The 22,539-nt window shown below is 38.6% G+C and overlaps 1 protein-coding gene across 1 annotated transcript in view; it reads left to right on the top strand.

The window, feature by feature from the left end:
- flt1 (fms related receptor tyrosine kinase 1) overlaps window positions 1–20,348 on the top strand; it is a 37,110-nt gene extending 16,762 nt beyond the window's left edge. The window contains exons 11-30 of the mRNA XM_028005311.1: window positions 5,067–5,187; window positions 5,881–5,989; window positions 6,892–7,194; window positions 10,521–10,667; window positions 10,744–10,875; window positions 11,802–11,908; window positions 12,251–12,386; window positions 12,812–12,916; window positions 13,021–13,134; window positions 13,242–13,330; window positions 13,626–13,728; window positions 13,810–13,910; window positions 15,040–15,162; window positions 16,028–16,139; window positions 16,243–16,342; window positions 17,960–18,065; window positions 18,159–18,250; window positions 18,477–18,546; window positions 18,638–18,720; window positions 19,396–20,348. Of these exons, the coding sequence (XP_027861112.1) occupies window positions 5,067–5,187; window positions 5,881–5,989; window positions 6,892–7,194; window positions 10,521–10,667; window positions 10,744–10,875; window positions 11,802–11,908; window positions 12,251–12,386; window positions 12,812–12,916; window positions 13,021–13,134; window positions 13,242–13,330; window positions 13,626–13,728; window positions 13,810–13,910; window positions 15,040–15,162; window positions 16,028–16,139; window positions 16,243–16,342; window positions 17,960–18,065; window positions 18,159–18,250; window positions 18,477–18,546; window positions 18,638–18,720; window positions 19,396–19,564 (2,422 nt within the window). The 3' untranslated portion in view covers window positions 19,565–20,348. The remainder of the gene's footprint in view (window positions 1–5,066; window positions 5,188–5,880; window positions 5,990–6,891; window positions 7,195–10,520; window positions 10,668–10,743; window positions 10,876–11,801; window positions 11,909–12,250; window positions 12,387–12,811; window positions 12,917–13,020; window positions 13,135–13,241; window positions 13,331–13,625; window positions 13,729–13,809; window positions 13,911–15,039; window positions 15,163–16,027; window positions 16,140–16,242; window positions 16,343–17,959; window positions 18,066–18,158; window positions 18,251–18,476; window positions 18,547–18,637; window positions 18,721–19,395) is intronic.
- Window positions 20,349–22,539: the final 2,191 nt, after the last annotated feature.

Consider the following 22,539-nt stretch of genomic DNA (forward strand, 5'->3'; position numbering starts at 1 on the left):
AGCGGATTTTTTTTTTGTCAGTTTTATTAAGTAGCAATGTTAACCAGAAAATTTTCACATGCTGCGTTTTGTTGCTAACAGGAAGTTCTTCTGTGTTGCACTGCCTCTTAGCTACATTTGCTATGTAAATCACACAACTGAAAGGTTTATCATAATCATTTTAACCACTCCGCTTGTTTTTAGATTTGAGGGGTTTTTTTTAATGAAGATAGAAGTCTATTTTGATCTGAATAAAGCTTACTTTTTGACTTGAAGAACCCCAAACGTCACAAGAACTTATGGGAAACACAATTTTATTATCATGTTTCACTAGACGGTTATTTACACAGAAATTGGAAATGGAGAAAAAGAGCAGTGCATTATGAATGATCTTCTTGTCTCAAATATGCACTCTGACTGAAAAAAGGCAACTATTTCTGTTCAACCATCAGACATAAAAGTAGAGCAGTCCAACAAATAGAAATACATATTTAGCAGTTTGAATAAATGCAATTTCATTGGTTCTGATACAGTCTTACTTTTTGTGGCATGTTTGTTCTCAACATGTTTCATACAGGAAGGTCGCCATTCCCCAAGTAAATTATCATTGAGTCCAGAGTAAAATGAAACTGCAAAATGCAATAAAATTGAGTTCTTTGAGCTACTTTGAAATTTTTGTTACGGGAAGTAAGATATAAACCATATTGAACCTTTTAATAGAACCTCACTTTTAAATTCACCTCGAAATAAATTAAGTTAGCTGAGGCCAAATGAAATCTGAGACATTCAACTTTTGTAAGACACATTGTTTAAGGTCCTTTGTGAAAGTTCTGTTCTGGTTCTGTTACAGTGTGTTGTATTCAGTGTGTTTCTTTAGATTATTAGTTTTGGTTGGATCCTCACAAGGCCCCTTGTTCTTTGCAGCCCCGCTGCACCACAAGCCTGACGCCGTGCTGGAGGAAGCCCAGGGACCGTGGGCCAGGCTGGGCCAGACTGATGGGTGGCCTCTCGCCTGGGTCCTGAGTCCACTCCTGGGTCTGGCCCTGGGAACCTCGGCGCTCTTATCTGGCCCTGGCAGGAGGCGCACTGGGCTTCCTGTGCAAAAATCAGAGCGCTTTTCCTCTCGTTGTTTGGCTTCCTCTCCGACGCGAGACGCTTCCCAGCGGCGTGATTGTCCCTTCGTCTTCAAACGTGGCACAGTCCGCTTCCTCAAGAGCTTGATCTATTCTTGAGTGCTCCCCCCACACCCCTTCCCCCGAAACTTTGCTGCCCCCCACATACCTCTCCAGCCTCTTCCCTCACCAGCTCTGCCCTCCACAGCAACCCAGCATCCTCCACCTCCACTGAGGAACAACTCCCCAGCTACTTCCCACACAGGACCTCTCCTCCTTACACATCCCCACTACTGCCTGAACCCTCAGTGACAATACCACCTTGTGATTATCCTGCTGAACTGTAAACCGAGGAAAGAGACTTGAAACACTGCTGAGCAGTGAAGACCAGGAAACACAGGAGGATGGCGTTAAGCAAGCCATAACATTAAGGATATATGGACACCTGCTTTACTAGTTATTTATTTATTTACATGATTTGCCAAATCCAAGTCTCTCCCCTTTGCCCGCCTGCCCTGTAGTTTAATGCTTCTTACATTTTACACACTATGAGCCAGAATAAGTGCAATTCCATCTATTCCACCAGCTGCATTTCTCAGAGCTGCTTTGCTTTTTTTTTGTGTCCTAGAGTGGTACTATATTGGGTGCACAAACAATGCTTGCAAGACCCTGATCTGATTCCGACATCCACAAAAGCTGTGAGTTTCTGTCTCGATTTGTAGCAGCCCCGTTGAAGGTTAAACACATTTTACCTTTGATGGGTGAAACGGGGGAGAGGACAAAGCTTTGTGTCGTTCACTACGGTCTGCCTTCAGTTCTCTTTCAAACAAAAGACTGACGATCTGCAGAAGCCTACCATGTAGGAGGTCTGCACCGACCAGAGACTATCCTGTGTTATCCCACCCCATGTTAAAATGTTTCCTTTTTCTATATCAAACGTTGTCAGTATAGCATCCCTGTTGCATTTGTAATGGAAGTTAAATAAAACCTACGTGTCTGGGTGATCCTACAAACCAGATGATGAGTGTCATGAAGCTTTCAGCATGTCCATCCGTGGGTATTTGCGCAAATTTTGTCAGTGTGCCTGTGCCGTATGCATGTGTACCATTTTACGGGTGTCTGCCAATGTGATTCATTCTCTGTATACAGATGTTTCTATGAGTAATATATGAATCTAATATTTAATAATTTTATACAACTAACTTACATAAGACAAATGTCAATATTTGCCGTCTCCGTATGAATCTGTTCAAATGTATTGAAGTGTTATATCATTTATTTGTGGTGTTTTGTTTTGCATTAAAACATGCTCATATTTGTGTACTGGTTTATTTCCTCGTGTGTTTATTTTTGGATTGAGACGGGAACATCCAGGGACATCCAAGTGTATTTCAGGCTGCAGGTTAGGACAGGAAGAGAGGACAGGAGATGACCACACACACACATAAATACACATCACCATCACACACAACTTGGATCAGAGTCCATTCATGTTTTCAAGCAGCGGCTTCTCACCCTGTTGGCAGGCACATGCTGTATGAATGTGGTGTGTCTGCATCACTTTCTGTGTCTAACTGCCTGCACGTAAACTCATCCATCCAACTAATTTTACTTTTCAGAGCTAACTTTGAGAGTGGATGCTTTTCCTGTGAGGTGTGAGAGTGTAAGTTGGTGAGGCTGGTGAGGGTGTTTGCTCATGCGTGCGCGGTGTCATGCACAGGGTGGGTCGTTTGTGCAGCCACACACACTATCTTGATGCCAAAAGGAAGAGCAATCAGGGAGCAGAGAGGAGCCAAGCTTAGGGAGGAGCTCGGGACAGATGGAGCAGAATGACGACAAAGAACCAGAAAGAGACGGGGAGCAGTGACATATCCCTAAACAGGCAGAGGATCAACGAACAAAGTGGAAGTGATGGTTTACAGTGAGGATGTCTAAATACAGAAGGTTGAGTTATTTTAGGCTTTAGCACCCCCAGGGGTTCTGATTATTATGACTCTTCTGTGACACTTGGTACGGAAACCCCTATCAAATGTTTTAAATGATATTAAAACAAGGATTTAGTTACGTATCCCTGGTAAGGAGTAACTGTAAAACACTTCATTTAACTTTACATTAAAATAAGGTCATTTACCATTCAATGAGTTTGAAAAAGCTTTGAATTTTATTAAATTTCTTCAGCCAGGCTGAAAAATAACTCAAGAAATAATTGTTCCCAATAGAAAATCTGTGTCTCGTTAATTGACACCAAAGACAATTTCTATTCAAAGAGAATTTTTTTAATTATCTTTGAGTGCCTGTGAAATTTTTATTTTAATCCATAACTTCCCTGGGGTGTTAATATGACAAGACACAGAGAGCCTTCTTTCACTTAGCCACTCCGCAAAATGGGAAAGATAAGAAAACACACAAAACTATACAGGTTGCGAGATGTTTTCTGGTGAGATGAGATGATTACTTATCCTACTGAACCAACAACTATTATGTGTGCTGGAAAAGTATGTGGTGAAAATCTACTCAAGTACTGAGTAAATGATCAAATTATCAATCACTTAATATTTAAAAATCAGTCAGACCAAAATATAAAGTTAAGTGAACATTTTGGTAAAATGACAATAATTCATATAAGTAACAAAAAATAAAATCCCAATTGGTTTCTTTCAATATAAACTTTAACAAAAGCTGCAGGTGTGTGACTGGCAAATATTTGGTTAAAACATGCTTTTTATTATTATTATTATTATTATTATTATTATTATTATTATTATTATTATTATTCAGTGGTTAGAGAATCCAGAAGTTTTACACAAGTAAAAGTAGAAATACTTTATAATAAAATTACTCAAGTAAAAGAACAAAGTACAACATAGTAAAAATACTCCAATAAGTACTTTTTTTTTCAAAAAAGTCACTCAAGTAAATGTAATTGAGTAGATGTAACTAGTTACTACCCATCTCTGCTGCTCCCACAAGACTAATACATCAGTAATAATAATCTATTAGCATAAAGCTAATAACTAGTTAAATCTGGATGTGTTTTATTCCAAATATTAACTAAATACATGAGAAATAATCTGTGAAATTAGACCTAAACAGAAGTCAAAAAGCAATGTTGAAATGAGATATTTGGTTTTAAACAGCCAAGTTGCATATTGATTCTTCATGGGTGTCACTAAGCATATTTTCAAAAATTTGGAAGAAGAGTTTTATGTCAAAACAATAAAGCCAAGTTTATGTGTTTGAGTCATAGCATTAAAATCATGTAAAATTAATTTTACCTATTGCTAAAAAAAAGGAATTTAAATACTTGCTAATACTTGTTTATTGTTATTATTAAAGACATGCAGTTTGTCTTTTTATGTTTCTATGTTATTTGGTTTAGATAAATAAAGCTGGTCGCCTTCTTAAACACATTGTCACATTTTCCATGTCAAGAACAGAACACGTGCATTTCCAGCATCAACCAAGCACTGGGAATTTTTACGGTTCTTCCCTTGTTCCTGTGCCATTTGGTGAACTTTCCTCATCGTGAGTTGGCATGCGTAAAATGGGCGCAGCAGCGCTTCTTGCGTAAGCACCGGTTTCCCACCGGTAGGATGGTGCGTAATCTATGGATTGAGACGTGTGAAAGTCATTGAGGGACTGGAACTCCTGTCCTGGAAATGTGGGATGAGGTTTTTTTTTAAGAATGGAAGGAAGCTTAATGACAGAACGACAATACCAGCCCGCATCCTTCACAGTTGAACTAGTGTTACCTTGGAGTTCACAACACCCCCACGACCAGCTTGCCGAACAGGGAGAGCGCACACTCTGCAATTAATATGAAACGGTTTGGTGATGTTGGATCTCATCAAGGCATTTTTCTCCCCTGCTGAGCACAGCTGGGAAAAATACACCCACTCACACACATGGAATTATCATATAATGTCTTCTGTCAACACAGCTGAGTCTGTGTCCTCCTCCTGCTCTTCCTTCAAGGTGTCCGACATCCTCCTCCTCGCAGTGGAGCCCCGTGACGGAGAGTCTCCCTGCTGCATCTGCGTACAACCACATCCTGAGTGTTACTCACACACAGGAAGTCCTTCAGGGGAACAAGAAGGTAGGAGAAGCCCTAAAAAAATCCCAACACGCTGGAGAAATACGGCTGTAGTTTGTTATGTTAAATAGAATACCTATTTGTGTTATAATTTAAATATTACATATATTCTGAGTTTTATATACACTTACAAGTGCATTTCGAGAAATTAGCAAAACATCAAAAAGTTCATTTGTTTCCCATATTCTATTAAAACTCTAAAACTCATACAGGTAGATCTCCAAAAATTGGAGTCTGTCATAGTCTATAGTTACAGTACAAACTGTGACATACAGCTTAACGCTTTTTTCTTCCACTCAACTTTCCATTGCTTTGATACAACACAATGTGAACAACCAGGTTCTCTGACAAATTGTTTGGTTCTTTTGAGGTCTTGTGAAATCTTCAAATCTTCTGAGAAAAGGAATATTTTTCAATTTTCACCAGCTGTCAGGCACAATCATCAACACTAACAGAAATAAATCTCTAATTTCATCCTTCTGGATGTGATAAATCTATAATTGTCTCAACTATTTGAAGTCAATCCAAAAAATAATCCCTCCAAGTGTTAAATGATGACCATAAGTTGGACAGGAAGTCCAGCTCTGTTTGTCAGGTCACTCTATGGAAAAATGGGCCACAAAAGAGAAACAAGTCTGGGTATTTAATGTTCTTTATAACAGCAACATGTTCATGAGGATGTTTGGTCTCCGACAGACAGTGGGGGTCCTGACTGTTGCAGAGGCCTCGGTGTCTGGAGTGTACCGCTGCATCGCCTCCAACTCTGCGGGAACAGACCAGCTGGATGTTCCCTTCTACGTCACAGGTGACTGAGTCAAAATTTATTATGATGTAGCTGTTGTATTTTTACTTGCAGTACACATGCAGAAGCCTTTTAAGCTCTTTTCTTACTGTCGTTGTAGAAAAATCCAATTAAAAACATTAAACTTTGTTTCCATTTACTCTCCTCACTTTTGTCTAAGAACGTGAATGTTGTTTTTGAGAGTGTTTCACCACGATGTTAACTCAAAAAGGCAATGTATGTCATTGCAAGTGCGATTTTGAAAAAATGAGTCAAACAGGTAAAATAGGAAATACAGGAACGTGAAACCGAAAGAAAACTGCTCACAGATTTGGGGAGGAACAGACCGACTGCTGCGAAACATCTAAAGTTCAGAGATCTTAAAATAAGCAGGTATATGTGGCACACATGCTTCACTGCACTTTGCAGTGTTGTTTGCACTGAAAACTACATTTGGGTCAAGCAATGCACGGTCAAACTGCTTTCTGTTTTTTTGAGTGTTTTAATGGACTGTGTCTAAGTCTGGAGGCCCGACTGCCTAAATGTGAGCAAGAGCGTAACAGGAACCTGGGGCTCTTATCGTTCCACTTCCCTGTGCAGCGAACTTCCTTGGACTGGCAGGTCCACTTTATTTCGGGAGGCCTTGGGGTGTTCGGTAAAGATAAACACTATCTGCCATCAGGAAACTCTCAGGCCGTTTCCACGGGAAGTTTCAAATGGCTAAAGTAAATAAAAAGCCTTTTCACTGTATTCCACTCGCTGTTTTTGCTCACAATAACCATTCAACATTGTCATCAAAGGTAAGGAAAGTGGAGGAATCTGCTCCGCTGGTGTCAGGAGTCATGACAAGAAACTGAGAAGGCTTTTTCCCGTCAAACAGCAGATCTGTAAACTCTCCTCATCAAGCGTTGCTCCTTTTTCCACAGACGTCCCAGAGGGCTTCAGTGTAAACCAGCTGGAGCCGGCCAGGGAGGGCGGGGACCTTCACCTCACCTGTTCTGCAAATAAGTACCTGTACACAGCATTGTCATGGCGAAAGCTGAATGACACAGGTGAATCCCGCACTCCGGCCTGGAACATCCATCACCTGGAACCGGGGGAGTTCTCCAATACTGTGGTCCTGATGTTGACGAACCTGACTAGCGGGGACTCTGGGGCCTACAGATGCTCCGCCCAACATGTCACCAGTGGGCGGGAGAAGCACCTGGATACCCAGGTGGAGGTCACAAGTGAGTCATTGTTTCCTCACGTTCTTTTACCAAAACATTATTGGAAATGTTTCAGGTTTTGATATAAATCAGTTTTTGATTTTTATCAAAACCTGCAATTTTCTGAAATTCAAATTCACGTTCAGTTTTAGTAAAACAAAAAGAGAAGCAGTAAAATGTGACACCTTTTTACAAACTGAGGAATAAATACAAAAGCTGTTTCTAAATCAATGCTCAGCAGAATTTAAACTGTCAGGCTTGTCTTTCAAAGTCTGACTGCTTAGCACTAAGCATTTCACTTTGTATTCCCTGAAAAATAACATTTAAACACAACACTAAAAGCATATTAGTGGTATCTATATTGTACAATTTCAGCACAGGAAGCACCATTTTTTAGCTGATTTCTAATGTATTTTTCTAATATGTTGAAAATTAAGCAGATTTGAGTGATCATAAACTTTTGCTATGTTTTTTTAAGAGCTTTTTTGCTTGTTTGTTTGAGTGGCGTTTATTTGAAAGTGCTAGGACAGGAAAGCAGGTAATGAGAGAGAGAGAAAACATGCGGCAAAGGTTGCCAGGCCGACTAAGACTTCCTCATGTGGGTTCCACTTAAACCCTGCGCCACCACAGCACCGCTGCTTTTACTGTCTTAAAACTAAGATAAAATAATTACAGTGCTAACATTTTAAACTGCTCTTATTCTTCAAATGAGTGGTTCCAATTATAAAAACAATAGTTCAACTTAGCGTTGAGTTTTCCAAGAGGTTGCCAAGATTTCCCACAATAACTTGTTCTGTGAAAACCTGAGGTCAAGATTACAAAAAACTTTGATTTCTCTCTTTAGATTTACTGTCATCTGCTAAATGTTTTGCTTTCTCTCACTCCTTTGCAGCCTGTGTTAACTTTCTCTACTCGTCCACTGAGCTGCCTGCTTGGCTGGTGACTGGGTTCGTGGCGGCACAGGTGGCGTGAAATAGAGTTTGGGGTTGGGAGGCAGTTGAGGAATTGAAAAGAAAAATATTTTTTTTAAAAAGATAATAATAAATTAAATAAATGCTTCATTTGATTTTATTTCTATACACATCACTCAGGCAAGAACTAAATAAGGTCAAAGTTCACCAAGGTTCTTAAAACACTATAATTTTAGAACCGCAGGAAGCGGTTCTTACAGTTTAAAATCAGTTGAATTAGATATGAAAGATATGAAAGAGAAAGTGTTGGAGTCGCTGACGGTTTCTCTGATATGCAGAGCTTTAAGAAACATGTTTCCGTAGAGGATGAGTGCAGGATTACCAGAACAAATAGCCAGACTAAATAAAACAATTAATATTAGCTTCTTAGCTGGTGTTACTCCGTAAAAGGCAAAAATATTTACAAATTTTGCTTAAATTTGTGTATCAGAAGAAAAATAATAGCTAGAAATATGTAGAGAATATGTTACTATACGTCTAATAATTAATATAATACATTTTGTTTTACAACAGTAGAAATATTTGTTGTTTTATTGGTGAAATTACTGTTTCACCTCCAGTTCCTGAACCTTAATCTTTAAACACTAATGTGAGCTACATGGTGGACAATGAGGTTGAAGAAAGGCTCTTGTGCATTTTGCTGTGTGTTATTTTTATTGCGTCCTTCTAATTCAGTTTTATATTCTCTGTTCAGAATAATAGGTAATTTACTTTTTGTTTTATAAGGTCAAACCCTTGCATGCAATCAACATCCACACTCTCCACTCTCGTGCAATGATCTTGTTTCTTGGGAATCGGGTTCACCTCAGCTTCCTGGGGCCCCACCCAGACGTAGCTTTGCTCCTGCGCTCCAGCTAAGCACCTCTTTCACGTGGGAATGAGCTTTTGTGCGGAGGAAGAGCACACAATGGCACTTCCCACAATGCCACATTTACAGGCCCCTGCACAGAGCTGGAGGAACAATCAGCCAATCAGACACTGTCAGGCTCCCCCGGCCCCCGCTGACAATCATCAATTGTTGTCCAGGAGGAAGATAGGGGAAACAACAATCAGTCGCAGTGGTTAAGTGACTTTTCTCCATGTCTTTTACTGCTGTTCTCTACACAATCAGGGTAAACACGTCAGCTTCCTCCCTCAGGACCCCCACAAGGGAATTACTAGAGAGGCAGAGGGTGACCGAACAAAAAAAAAAAAAAAGAATAAGAAAAAGCAGGCTGCTGGGGATGGAAAGAGGAAAAGGGGGAAAAAATAAAACCATGGGGATTAAAACATTTTGGGAACAACTAGTGGTGTGTGCATTGTGGTTTAATTATAGTGCATGACAAGCTGCATTCAAGTCACTGTGAGCCCCATCCTTATGCTGAAATAATGCATTGTTGTTGCTCTGGAAAAAAAAAAAAAAAAGATCCCATTTTAAAAAGAAAGAAATTGCCCAAGAGGGCTGAAACTGCAGCTGACTCACAGGTCAAAACCAAGGTTACTTTTCAGTGTGCAGCAGAGGACAATTATTATGAAAAAGTGGCACAGGTCCAGGAAAGAGAGGGGGGGAGATAACATGAGTCTTATTTAATCACAGTTAGCATTTATTCTATGAATAACTCAGTCAGTTATAATATAACTAATATATTAAAGATTATTTAAGATTAAATTAAATGCACCAGAAGACAAGCTTAGTCTTGCAGTTCACTTATTCTCACCAAGTCCTACTGTAACTAACGCATTTAATGAAACATGTTGTGACACAATAAGTCCCTCACTGCTTTCTTTTTCTCAGAAAACCATTAAAATACATGTTTTCTAATGTCTAAATTAGCTTCCCTAATTTTGTGACTGCGGTTTAAATAAGTCAAATACTTTTTTAGTTGCCTTGCAGATTTGAAAAAGATAAAATCTCTTATATTGAGTTATTTAATTGTGAAGTGGAAGGAACATGCTGCCTGCGTCTGGTGACCAAAATCACACTTATGTGTTGGCATTTATGCAAAATAGTATAAATGTCAACTGAACTGACTGAGTCACACTGCAGTCAATTCAGTTCAAATTCAAAAATACTTTGTTGATCCAAAAGGGAAATTAAATGTTGCTTTAACTCATATTAATTCAAAACTCTTCAAAAAGTTATTGTAAGTTGCAATGGCTGTGAGCAGGAAATATCTTCTGTAGCAGCCTTTATTACAGTGAATTTGAAGAAGCCTCTGACTGAAGACAGACAACATTCTTCCCTAGTGTAAACACATGGTAGTGGCAGCATCATGCACATTTTGTTATAAGAAGAGAGAAGAATGTTTCCCGATCTGATGAGTGATGTTTTTCTGCAGTCCTACGTTAACTTCTGCCTATAATCTAAGCACTGCGTGCATCTCGCTCTTCTTTCAGCTCTGGAGCCTCCTGTGCTGCTCAGGAATTTGACTGACTGCACCGTGAACGCCAGCAGCTCCGTGATTCTCATCTGTGAGTCTGAAGGAATCCCACCGCCAACCATCACCTGGTACAAAGACGAACAGGTTCTGCAGCAGGGGTCAGGTAGGAAAAACATCTCAGACATGTACCTTTGTAGGCTGTCGTTTTTAAGCCGTTTCCGTCCCACTTCCCTTATCAGGAATCGTCTTATCAGAGGGAGATGGGTCTCTCCACATAGACAGAATAACGGTCGACGACCAGGGTCTGTATACGTGCCTGGCCACTAACGACAGGGGGTCTGCACAGAGCTCTGCCTATATTCGAGTCAACAGTAAGTGAATAATGTGTTTCCTTCAATGACTGGCTGCTTGCTGAAACGTAAAGCTAGCGGACCTCCTTATGTGAGCATTTCTTATTGTGCATTGTTCCCAGCTGTATAAAAAAAGTCACACAGTCTCGATTTGAACACACAGTGCAGAACATAACCCTAACCCTAACCCTAGACTCGGAGGTGAGTTGTGTCAGTTCTATTAATGGGAGATGATGAATGTCATGTTTCTGAGTAAACATTGATCAAAGTAGGTTCTAACATAAACGCATTCTGCCTTTTGTTCGGTTTTCCTTATTCACACACATATGTACACACACGCACGTATCCGGAGGTGGGAGAGGAGATGGAGCTTGCTGGAAGCACTAGTGGCGGACTCACGTCCCAGTCCAGGTTTAGATAGAGAAGTGGTGTGTGTGTGGGGGGTCAGGGGTGTGTGTGTTGTGTCCTGATGAGCCAGGAAGGAAGCTGTCTCCCGTTTTTATTTCCTCTGGAAGGGCCGGGCCCGCATCTCACAGAGTCGCCATGCTGGACTGAGCTGGGCATTTCTTCACCCTCCCATTAAAAAAGTCAATAATAAACTGGGCGAGTTAGTGGGAAGAATGGATGGAGGTTTTACAGATTACACCTTGATGGTGAAAATGGCAATAAAATCAGGAAGGAAAATATAATCATTAAGGGATAATGTGAAAGGATTTGTCTTCTCTCTTTTGTAATCTGCTGTGATAGGAAAAAAATATCTTTAATTTGTAGTTTACACTCATAAGCATGAATGTGTACAAATTTTGGGTTTTTAATTTTATTTAAGCAAGGCGTTTCAGCAATGGTTTTGTTCTCAAGAGGCCTTGTCCTGCCGCTTTTCGATGCTCAAATGGCTGAATTACATTCTCAACAGTGGAAATTTTAATTTTTTATTTTTATATGCACAGGTGTATCAGAAGTCTCTTTTCTGGAAATTCCCACTCTAACCTGTACGTGTGTGGTGGCCACTCTCTTCTGGCTCTTGCTCACGCTCTTCATTCGGAAACTGAAACAGGTGAGGGACAACAAAAACATTGTTTACAATTATGGCATCTTTTTTTAGGGTGGATTTGTCATGGATGCATTCCAGTTTATTTTTTTATTTATTTTTTTATTATTATTCCTATGCAAGGCTTTCATATCATTTGATCCTTTTCATATTTTGCTAAGCGTTACAACAAACTTCAAGTATTTTCCTAGAATGGAACAGTTTTGCATTTTGTACCGCAAACCAAAAGGGAATAAAGGTTTAAGTCAGAATCTTCATTGGCTTTCAATTCAGATATTACTTTTTTGTTTTCTCCTGTGAATATCTTGTTCATCTGAACGTGGTTTTGTTTCTCTTTTTGCTCCAAAGCCCAACATTTCCGACCACAAAGCAGACTACTTATCAATCATAGTGGATACCGGAGAGGGGCCCATAGAGGAGCAATGTGACCGCCTGCAGTATGACCCCAACCAATGGGAGTTCCCTCGGGAGCGTCTCAAATTAGGTACGCTTCTTTAATGTATTAAAGACGTACATTTATTTCTGTGTCGTAGTCTTTTGTGAGATCAGAGCGATGTTTGGAGCTCAGTGGGGAAACGAGGAAGGTGTTTGTGATCGCACAACTGATACAAGGATTTTCTCATCGGTCTTATCTGGTTATTGTTGGGAGTGACTCTCATTCCGTTAATCAGACTCTGCGTCTGTGTTGTCTGTGTTGGGCTAATCAGCCGCAGCGTGGAGTATTCAACTGGTGTTTACTGGGAGTAATCAACTCCCTCCATGATCAGGGAGGGACCCGGTTAGACCAGACAGTTGATGAGGTCTCCTATCAGCGCCTCCCATCTGGAATGGATGTGATTATTAGTAATTAATTGACACACCTCTTGTTTTCCGCGTCTCTCCTACTCTCGCACGACCCCTCTTCGACAGGGAAACCTCTCGGCCGCGGAGCCTTTGGTAAAGTGATCCAGGCGTCCGCGTTTGGTATCGACAGCTCTACCAGCTGCAGGACTGTGGCGGTGAAGATGCTCAAAGGTGCTCACCTCATCTTTTTTTTTTTTTAACTTGACTTCAACTGAAATAAAAATAAATAAATAAATAATCTGTCTTGTTTTACTGTTCTACCTTTTGTCCACCAGAGGGAGCCACAAGCAGCGAACACAAGGCTCTAATGACTGAGCTGAAGATCCTCAATCACATTGGAAACCATCTGAATGTGGTTAACCTGCTGGGGGCCTGCACCAAACCAGGAGGTGCTTTGGTTCATCCAGCTTCCATGCATGCTTGTTTCTATGTGCAAAGGTCAGGATTTCAGCTGGCAGCTTCTAACTAAAGGTCAATGTGTTGCTTTTGCATGCAGGACCACTGATGGTCATTGTCGAGTACTGTCGCTTTGGAAACCTCTCTGCTTTCTTAAAGAACAAGAGAGACATGTATGTGCACGGCCGGGTAAGTGTGAACAGCTCTGCAGCTATTTTCTGTGGTTTCGAGATAAAGCTCAATGCCTTTTCTGGTATGCATAATTGCAAAATCCGACCCTTAAAAAACTCACTTCTGCAATTTGTTTGAGGTATGAAAATGTTATCGCGCAGAACACGAATTTCCTTAATTGCTACACGCATTTCCAGATAAGTCAAAGAGTTGTTGTGAACCAAAATGCTCCAAAACAACTCTAGTTTCTTTTAAACTATATGTAATAAAACTGAAATTTAATAACATGAACTGTCTGTTTCTCCTACTTTAGGAGGCAGGTGGGACAGATGCAGAGCTCAGTTTTGTTTCAACCCTCTTTGACAGCAAGAGCAGCATCAGTGCTGAGTTTGGTGACACAGAAGACAAATTCTCTGGTAGGACCATACCTTTCCAGACATCTTCCTAAATTTATACTTAATCAGAGTGTTTTTCATCCCAGTTTTGTTCTCCTCTAGATCCCAAATCACTGTCCTCCTCCTCTCCTCTCTTCCTCGAGGATCTTATTTCCTTCAGCTTTCAGGTGGCGAGAGGAATGGAGTTTCTGGCCTCACGCAAGGTTTGATGTTGCACAAGCTTCAGTTTAGTGAAGTGTTTCTGAACTGACTTAAAACAAATTTGAAATCTGAAACTGTAAGAAAAAATATTGTTCTCAGTGTCTGACATTTTTTGTTTCGCTTTCTTGAAATTCAGAAGTTTAAGTGAATTCCATTAGTGGTCAAACTTTTTGGGTCTCCTTTCACAAGCTTGTCACAATAGTTTGCTGAAGTTCTGCGACAGAACTGGTGCAGCTGAGTCCGGTTTGTAGACTGCCTTGCTCTCACACCACCTTTTCAGTTCTGCATACACATTTTCTATATATAAGATCAGAGCTTAGTGATGGTTCCAAATGAAACACTGACTTTGTTTCCCTTTTCTTTTCTAATTTGCACTTTGTTGCACAATACTTTGACATACTGCTTTAATATTCCCACATGATGTTCTTTTCTCATAAAATCATCTACTTTGTGAAGTCCACCAGTCCCTCCTGCAGCAAAAATCATCTCAACATGAAGTTACTGCCGCCATATGTCACTGTTGTAATGGTGTGATGGTTTCAGCAAGATATAGGAGAAAGTAAATAATTCCTTAATGGTGACTTTTAAAAAGTACTAGCTCCTCTTGCAGATTATTTCACTAATAAAAAGACGTTTCTCCTGTAAGTTGAATAATGTGCCAGTCAAACTAGCACACTTCTTCACCAATATTAATGATTTATCAACTTAAAAGAAGCTGAAAAGTTACTTGTATGTTAGTTGTGTCTTATCAAGTGTACTAAGATATTTTCACTAGAATCTAAACCAAAGACGCTTGACAAGATTTTGTGTTTTTGCGACCGTTTTTTAGCGCCACGGGACCCATTTCAGTGTTGATGACATTCTCTCCCCAGTGTCAACCAGCCACTTCACAAGATCCATTCTGGGATCGACTTACACATTTTGCACCAACACATGTTTATCTTGTTTTCTCCTGAATGAATATTCCCATTGTGCTTCTACTAGAATAAAATAACCCTTAATGTGTTTTAAACATCTGACTCTGGAAAAACAATATTTCTCTCATTATTTAGGAGACATTAATGATTTTCAATGCCCTAAAACTGCATAATGTTGATTTTTACTGAAGTGCTTTCTGTATGCCTTCATCAGTGCATCCACAGAGATCTGGCTGCCAGGAACATTTTGTTGACTGACAATAAGGTGGTGAAGATCTGTGACTTTGGCCTGGCCAGAGACATCTACAAAGACCCGGACTACGTCAGAAAAGGAGATGTGAGTAGAGGAACGCTTTTATTGTACACTTCTTCTTCTTCTCTGTTTGGTTCTTAAGAAATCGGACGCAGCTTTCATTTTCTCTTGCGCTGCAGTGTTCAAAGCATTCACACCTGAAGCGCAATGATCGAATGCAGCTTAAAAACAAGAAATTAAAGTTTTGTGACAGTTTTATAAGTGCCGACTTCTGTTTAAGTGTGACATTAGTTTTATCACGTACACAAAACTAATGCATTTTCTCAAGACAATTGACAATTGAAAGCCTAGTCTGTCAGTTAGGCAACATTTCAAAGAATGTTGCTTTGCTTTGGTGAAAAAACAGTCACATCTTAGAAATCTGAATTTTAAACCCTTGTAATACTTACACCATTACAAGGGTATTACATCCTCGTCACATTTGATACAAATTTTGATACAAATTTGACACAAGTTCAAATTTGTGTCAAGTTTGACGCAATAGTTACATTTTGATTTTCACTTTAAAACTTTTACTTCTTTTCACCCTCAGATCTTTCACCTGATCATATGCCACTCAATTTCAATGAAAGCAAAGATTTTGTTTGCTTTTTTCAGTTTTAAACCCCGTTTCTTTCTAGATAGTTGCTTAATCATTGGTTTCTTCATATATAACGTTGCACTGCAGACATAACTTTGGTTCAGCACCATTACAACATTTTTTAGAAAGGATTTGTTTTAAGCCATAGACGTCTGCCTTGGTCTTGGTCTCACACCAGTGAAATCTAATCTTTATGCTACACCAAGATGCGTTGTCAGCTGCCGTAGGGCAAGATGGTAACTTCTTATGACCTTTTGAAGAAATGTGCAGCTTTTTAAATATTTAAAATAAAATGTGATTGGCTCACAGGCCCGTCTCCCTCTGAAGTGGATGTCTCCTGAGTCGATCTTTGACAAAGTTTTCACCACACAGAGCGACGTGTGGTCCTACGGCATCCTGCTGTGGGAGATCTTCTCTTTAGGTAAGATGCCTATGGCTGTGCAAATCCACAGCTCTTTCTGTCGTGTTGTAATCACAGGATTTATTTTAAAGTTGTTCTTAATGTGAGCGTTTTTGTCCAAAAGGGGCCTCTCCTTACCCCGGTCTTCATATTGATGAGGAGTTTTGCCACCGGCTGAAGAGTGGAACAAGGATGCGAGCGCCAGATTACAGCACACCTGAAATGTTTGTATATTTATATATATATATATATATATATATATATATATATGTGCAACTATCATTCTGAGATCAATAAAAACTAAATGATGATATGAATTATTATAACATAGTTATTTCACATTTCTGGGATCAAAATAACGTTTTCTACATATTTATTTTTGCCAGGCTTGAATTTTCCTCTCATGATAAAATCAATCAAAACACAAATGGAAACATTTAAAACACTAATTATTTTATGGTTCTGATGAAAATATAGTTTCCCATGATGTTGACAAGGGTATAAATAATTTTTAACATTACCATTTAAAAATAAATGTAGAAAAAAGTGATCATACTTTTACAATGTCTTATCTTTTGAGAGAAGCTGGTTTCATTTCCTATCAGAAACTTCGTCTGATAGGAAATATTTTAATTCAATACTTTAATATTGAATTAAATATAGATCGGACAGGGGTAAGAATAATTTTGGACGTTCTGCCCTCTTTACCTTTCTGCAAACTTGAGATAAGCGGTTTGCAGAAGTCTGAACATTTTTTCAGGCCAATCAACCTCAGTTTAGCAGATCTGATATTAATAAAACTCCATACTGAAACTGCAACAAAAAAGTTATTATTTTTTTTTATTTTATTCTGCTAAAACATTTGTTTATTTTACTGTTGAATGATTCAAAGAGTAATTTTTTTTTTTTTTCACGTACCAAACACCTGGCATTTTAAAAGCATTTTAACCCTCTATGATACGCATAATGATGCAAGTTGGAAAAAAATGTTTGGGATGTTTTTTTTTTTTGACATAAAATAAACCAAGTAAACATCATAAAGGCAAATTTTTTAAAAATATAATTTTTACTTCATTTTTTGTTGACGTTGCCATTTGGCAACACTGTACCATAGTGGAAATGAATGAAAACAAGAAAGTTTGGCTTATCAATGTAAAAACTTTTATGTAAATCTAAATAGTCTCCAGTAGCAATAATAGTTAACAATGAAACTCATTTGAAAGCTAAAAACAATTTAATTTATTGGCATATTTCATTGATATAATGGTTTTCATTTGATTTGACTGTCTTGATCCTGCTGTCTTTGTCTTACTGCTTGTGGAAGCTGATGAAGCACTTCCTCTCCTTTATCATTATTAAATTATCAAATACAACACAATGAATGACAGAATGGTGAACTTATGTCATTTATTGTTGAGTATGTATTTCTTTCCCAGTCAAAAATCCTTTTTTTCATGATTTCCGAGGAGTCAAATGGTGAGGTCCCTCCCAGAAAATTATGTGACAAACATTATACCATAGAGGGTAAACAGAACTTTATCATTTTTATTGTACTTCAGAGACTTCTTCTTTAGAGCATTTTTTGAAAAAGGAAGAAAAAAGACAAAGTAGGTGTGTCGAGTAAATATGTCGCTAAATACAATCTACACAATGTTTTAAAATCTAAGGGGAATGTGTTACCTGCAGTACTTCTAATGGCGTCCTCGATTAGACACAGTCCAGATTCGAAATGTTTAACATGAGCAACAAAACACATAAGATTTGATCAGAGTTCCAGCATAATTAGCTAAACATGTTTTTGTTTCTTCCGTGTAAAAGGAAACGTGTGTTTTTGTGTGCAGCTACAGCACAATGTTGGCATGTTGGGAGGCAAATCCTTCAGAGCGACCCACCTTCACCGACCTGGTGGAGATACTCGGAGACCTGCTACAAGCCAGAGTCCAGGAGGTCAAGCATAAAACAATTTCAGCCTTTTCCTATTTTGTTGCAAAACCCCTCCAAACATTTCTAAAGTTTAACAAATATCCTGTTCTCCAGCAGGATGGGAAAGACTACATTCCTCTGGGAACCTTTGTGAATGGAGCCCGCTGTGAGGCCTTTAAGGAAAACTCAAATGCAGTCACGAACCTGAGGTAAGCTAATGTGGTGAAAATGTGAGCCATCATGCTTCTGCTTGGAACATGTATGAGCATAAAAATGCCAGAAATGCAGGTGAAATGTTGAAAAAAAAAAAATTCCAGAAAGGGAAGTAAAGTGAAGGAAGTGACTGTGAGGTAACCAAAACTGAAAAACAGAGATGTTGAGAAAGTAGAGAAAAATTCAAACCTTGTTTTGACCTCAAACCTCCAATTTCTCCAGCTACATGAGGGGCATGGCCACACTTCAGACTTTTGAGGAATTACCATGTGAGGAGCAAGACAGCCGTGATGTAAGACAACACTTTCACATCTGCTCGAGGTATTTCCTGAAAACACAGAAACCGGTCTGATGAGCTGAACGTTTGAATCTGTTCGGTTTAGGAGGAGCAGAGCGACAGCGGGATGGTCCTTCCTTCAGAGGAGCTGAAGCAAATGATGGAGAGTAACACCAAGAAACTCAGCAGGTGCACATCGCAAAAAGCATCTGCACACCTTTTTACGTATATAGAGTAAACAGAGTCCAGCTGTGTGTAATTTAAACCCAGAAAATGTTCAATGATTCTGTGAAAACATTAGAGGTTTGCTAGAGAACAATAGTGAACAGACAGCATCACAAAGATGGGAAGAAAGACGGAGCTAAATGCAGTGCAAACAACCCAAAACGTACAGCCTGAGGTACAATTAGATGGTTTGTGTCAAAGAAAATGTGGACTTTAGAATGGCCTAGTCAAAGTTCAGTGCTAAATTGCAAATTTTGTAAAGGACAAGTAAAGATTTGAGTTGCTGCAAGCAGAAAGTTGGTAGAGAGAAACCCCAAAAGACTTGCAGCTGTAAACTCAGTGAAAGTGGTGAAAAGTCTTTAATTCAGACAGTTGGATACAAATGAAAGCTAAAATCATGCATATGTTCTCCTTAGCAATAATGTACATTGTGTTGGTATATTATCAAATAATTCAATAAGATAGATTCAGTAGTCTGTGGCTGTAACTGTTGAAGGAACAGGTCACACTTACAGTATGTGGCTCAGCAGATTAAAACTAAGCGCACAAGAAAATTCAAATTTGCATAACATTGCCACACATAAAGTCATCAATATATGTGTGTGTGTGTGTGTGTGTGTGTGTGTGTGTTTTCTTTAGGTTATTCATGTTTTCCAAGTGTAGAGACAACCATCCATCCTTCCTGCGCAGCAATGTCTCCGGTCTCCGTGAAGACGAGCCTGCCATCTTGCCCGCTGACTGGGAGTCCGACGAGGGCTGCTCTCCTCCTCCAGACTACAACTCTGCTTTCCTCTACCCTTCCCTTTAGCTTCTGGCTCCCGGATGTGTATAATCCTCCGACATCCTCCAACAGAGTTCATGCATCAATAACCAGCCATCCAAAAACTTGCTCTGCTTTCACACTTTGCCTTTTGGGTCCTCTACCTCATAGTAACGCCTGCTGGTATTCCCATAACGTCCTCTTCTTTACATCTAAAAATAAATCTAGAGCAAGATTTTTTAAAACCAGAAACAAAAGAAAGAAAAAATCTCCATAAGTATGAAGTTTCACACCAATTGTTTTCTCTGTTAAGAGCAGCTAATCTTTCAGATCTTACATAGAGCTTATTGTATTGGTACCTCCTGCTTTGTGAAGAGGAGCATTGCTGTATTAAATAACAGTTTGTCTTGCACAACTGCCATATGCTGGAAAAAATATATTATTGTATTCATATTAGACAGAATGAATATCTGTATTTATTTCTACTTTGTAGAAAGCATGTAAGCATTTAAGCATTTATGTATGTATTTTTATTATTTAATTCAGAGTTTACACTGGATTATGTTAATGTGCCTCTATATCTATCAGTTCAACACTAAAATCTATTTTCAGTAAAGTCAGAAACGGAAATACAGATCATTTTTAATCTGAAACAGTCACCATGACATTTAATTTCTTTCAGCAAAGTGCCATGAATAAACTGTCAACTGAGAGACAAATTAAGATTAAGGAGGATTATAAAGATGCTATTAGTTGCTGTAAAATATCAAATGTCTCACGTTTTTATAGCTTCATTCACAGATATTAAATAAATGTATAGAATGCCATTCTTTTCAGCTTGTTGATTTCATTTTCCTACATCTGTCAGTAAGATATGAATGTTCATGTCTTATCAATTGGGGGATTTTTTATGATGTATTTTGACCATAAATCTCCCAGTTATGAAGCAAACAATGTTTACCGTCTTAGAAAACAAGGATTAGAAGCACATGTTTAGATTTCTGGTGGATTTTCTTAAGTTATGCAAAAAGGCTAAAATATATAAATAAACTCCTGCTGATATTTGGCTAAAAATCCATTCACAAGTTCCATATTGATCCCCGAGCTTCTGGTCTAATTCTGGCTCGATATTTGATTGCTCTTCCTATTAGAAATGTCAGAGCTTGTTTAAAGTGGTTAGTTTCCTGACTTGGATTATCAGCCGAGTGCCCAAAAACGAATTGTGGTTGTGGTCATGGTGCAAGAAAATAATATATTCATAGTGGCTAACATAAGCCTGATTCATGAACTTTATAACCCCATTTGATTAATCAGATCAGTCTATCAAACCCCTCAGGAGTTGAAGTATGGAATACAGTGGAGCATTAAACAAAAGTGGTTCTGAACCAGATGAAACATTTTACTATTATTCTTGAAATGTTTGTCAGGAATTCAACCAATTGAAAGGAGCGTATTTCTTTGGGATAAGAATTAAAATGCTAGTTATCTTGGATGGCCACTACAGTTGATCTTACATAAGAGCATGTGTGTAATATTTTAACCCTCAGAAGTCACAAGGAATTCAAACCTTTGCACAAAGTTCTTCAATAAATCATTCAAGTTGTTTGAAATAATAACAAAATTGCACATCAATACTACATTTAGTATTGGTTTTATGAAGTTTCCCTATTTGAACTTGGATTTATTTTTTAAAGTATCTGCTCAAATTTACTTTCATGGAGATAAAGTCACATTTGCCTTTGTGTTACATCGTTTTTTTTATTTGATAGTAATTGTCTGATTTACTTTCAGTGTCAGTTTGTGTGAATTGTTTCAGGAGTGTTTAGGTCTGCCTTGCAGATCAGTCAAACTACATAGTGGAAAACTATATTATTGTATCACGCAGAATTATGTTGTTTTGTTTTCCTCCCCTAAAGTCTCTGATCTAAAACCTCCTTACTGTATTATGTACAGCGATAAAGTTGCCTAAATGAATAATCAGTGAGTGGTCTGGGATTTTGTCCAGTTAATAAACATATAAAGTTTCAAAACGTTCTCCCTACTCTTCTAAACTGGTGCGTTCATGTTGCACAAGAAATTTGTTTCCAACTTGTGACTTATTACATAAGAAAAATACTGGTACAAAATATGTCATCTGTAAAAATGTATCCGACTAAAACTCCTGAATTACTTTTGAAAGTCAAATAATTATAAATTCAAACTGAATTTTTCTCCTGAATGCATCTCACCCATCTCTAGCCAGGTCATAGACTGTCCACACTGATAAGGAACAAGCTTTAGTTTTGACTTATCAGATGATGTGAGAACAGAGGCAACATTCATGTTGCAGCAGTGAGTCATGAAAGTCTACAGCTACAGCACAGACAGTGTGAGAACAATAACAGTACTTCTAAAATGCCGAGAGCCTGCTCTTCCAACAAGTTTATAATTTTAAACACAGGGTCTGTCTTCTGCAAAATACTTATTCTATAAAACGTGGTTGCTGTTGAGCAAAATAGAAAAGGTTACTTATTCATAGACAGACAAAACTGCGATTAATTTCCATTTAAATTAGCCCCTTTTATGCAAAAATGTTTTTTATTATAAAACCCATCAAGTCCTCCACACTTAAGAAAATACAGTTTCCAACTCAGAGCTGGAAAATAGTAATTTTACACCTTTAAAACAGTTTCCTACACCTGGTTCATCCTTCTATAAAAGCAGCATTTTACACCATCACACACTGCGCTAATTCACATTAAATCCCATGACAACCACACACTCATTGAGCTCTTTTGAGAAATCTGAAAAGTGTGGTGTGCCTTTCCATTCACCTCCCTAAAATCTGATTACCAGAGTTGAAATCTATTACAGCCAATATCCTCTAGAAGTCAGCTAGTTAGTAATTAGTCCACCTTTGACTACTTTAACCTGAGTATTAATCCAGGTGTTCTGTGAAGGCCTGAGGTTTAAACATGGTGGTTGTAACAACAAAATGTCTAAAAGGAACCAGCAGAAAAAACAGAAGAGCTCTCCGATCAGCA

The sequence above is a fragment of the Xiphophorus couchianus genome, chromosome 21 (genome assembly GCF_001444195.1).
Source record: "Xiphophorus couchianus chromosome 21, X_couchianus-1.0, whole genome shotgun sequence".
In the NCBI taxonomy this organism is placed as follows: Eukaryota; Metazoa; Chordata; class Actinopteri; order Cyprinodontiformes; family Poeciliidae; genus Xiphophorus; species Xiphophorus couchianus.